At 49.2% G+C, this 711-nt stretch overlaps 1 protein-coding gene across 8 annotated transcripts in view; it reads right to left on the bottom strand.

Moving 5' to 3' along the window:
* Positions 1-75: 75 nt before the first annotated feature.
* MPP4 (membrane protein, palmitoylated 4) overlaps positions 76-711 on the bottom strand; it is a 32,114-nt gene continuing 31,478 nt past the window's right edge. For 4 of the 8 annotated variants that reach the window (XM_015559114.1, XM_015559111.1, XM_015559110.1 and 1 more), the window contains one exon: positions 77-343. In XM_015559114.1, coding sequence (XP_015414600.1) covers positions 157-343 — 187 coding nt within the window. In that variant the 3' untranslated portion in view covers positions 77-156. Of the gene's footprint in view, positions 344-711 lie in introns of all 8 variants that reach the window. The other 4 variants (XM_015559115.1, XM_015559116.1, XM_015559113.1 and 1 more) reach the window with 3 other exon arrangements.

Below are 711 nucleotides of genomic sequence, written 5' to 3'. Positions count from 1 at the left end.
CCCTCCGCCCGCCTCCGCCCCGTTCCCGTTCCCGGCGCGCGCGGCCGTGTGGAGAGGCCATTATCCAATCGTCTCCAGTTGCTTCCCCTCCAGCCTCAACTGCGTGAATCAAAGAAGCACAACATACACTCAGGTCCGGGCTCACATGAAGTATCGTTAAAAAGGACAGTTTTCGTTTTGCTTGGTTGGGGTTTTTAGAAAGATACTATTCACTTTAAATAACAAACCACAATTGTTTGGAAGCAGGCACTCTGTTTCATAGGTAAGAGTGGGGAGAGTTGGATGTGGGGAGAGAGGGTGCAGAAGGTAAACACGGGCAGGAAGAGCAACTGGAGGCTCAGACCTGGGGAAGAAAGAAAAGACTTCTTGGAATAATGTTTCCTTCTTGTGGTTTTCCCAGATATTGGTCTCTAGGACTAAAATGCTATCTAATCTAATAAAAGAGAAACATGCAAATTGACTGTACCTCCCCTATACCCACAAATCATGCCCACAAGCCAATCTGGAGTGAGTATGCAAATTAACTCAACTAAGATGGCATCGGCCACGAAGCTGGAGCGAGCAGGAGGCTTGGGTTGCCCCCAGCAATGGAGGAAGCCAAGCTTCCCGCCTGCCCTGCTGGCCCTGAGCTCTGCTCAAGGCTATAAAGTTTCAATTATAGAAGATAAATAAATACCAGATACCTGCTTCCAGCCTGCCTGCAGGCTTGGC

The sequence above is a fragment of the Myotis davidii genome, unplaced genomic scaffold (genome assembly GCF_000327345.1).
Source record: "Myotis davidii unplaced genomic scaffold, ASM32734v1 scaffold914, whole genome shotgun sequence".
Lineage (NCBI taxonomy): Eukaryota > Metazoa > Chordata > Mammalia > Chiroptera > Vespertilionidae > Myotis > Myotis davidii.
The sequence above is the reverse complement of the archived record's forward strand: the minus strand, read 5'-3'. Positions and strand labels throughout refer to the sequence as shown.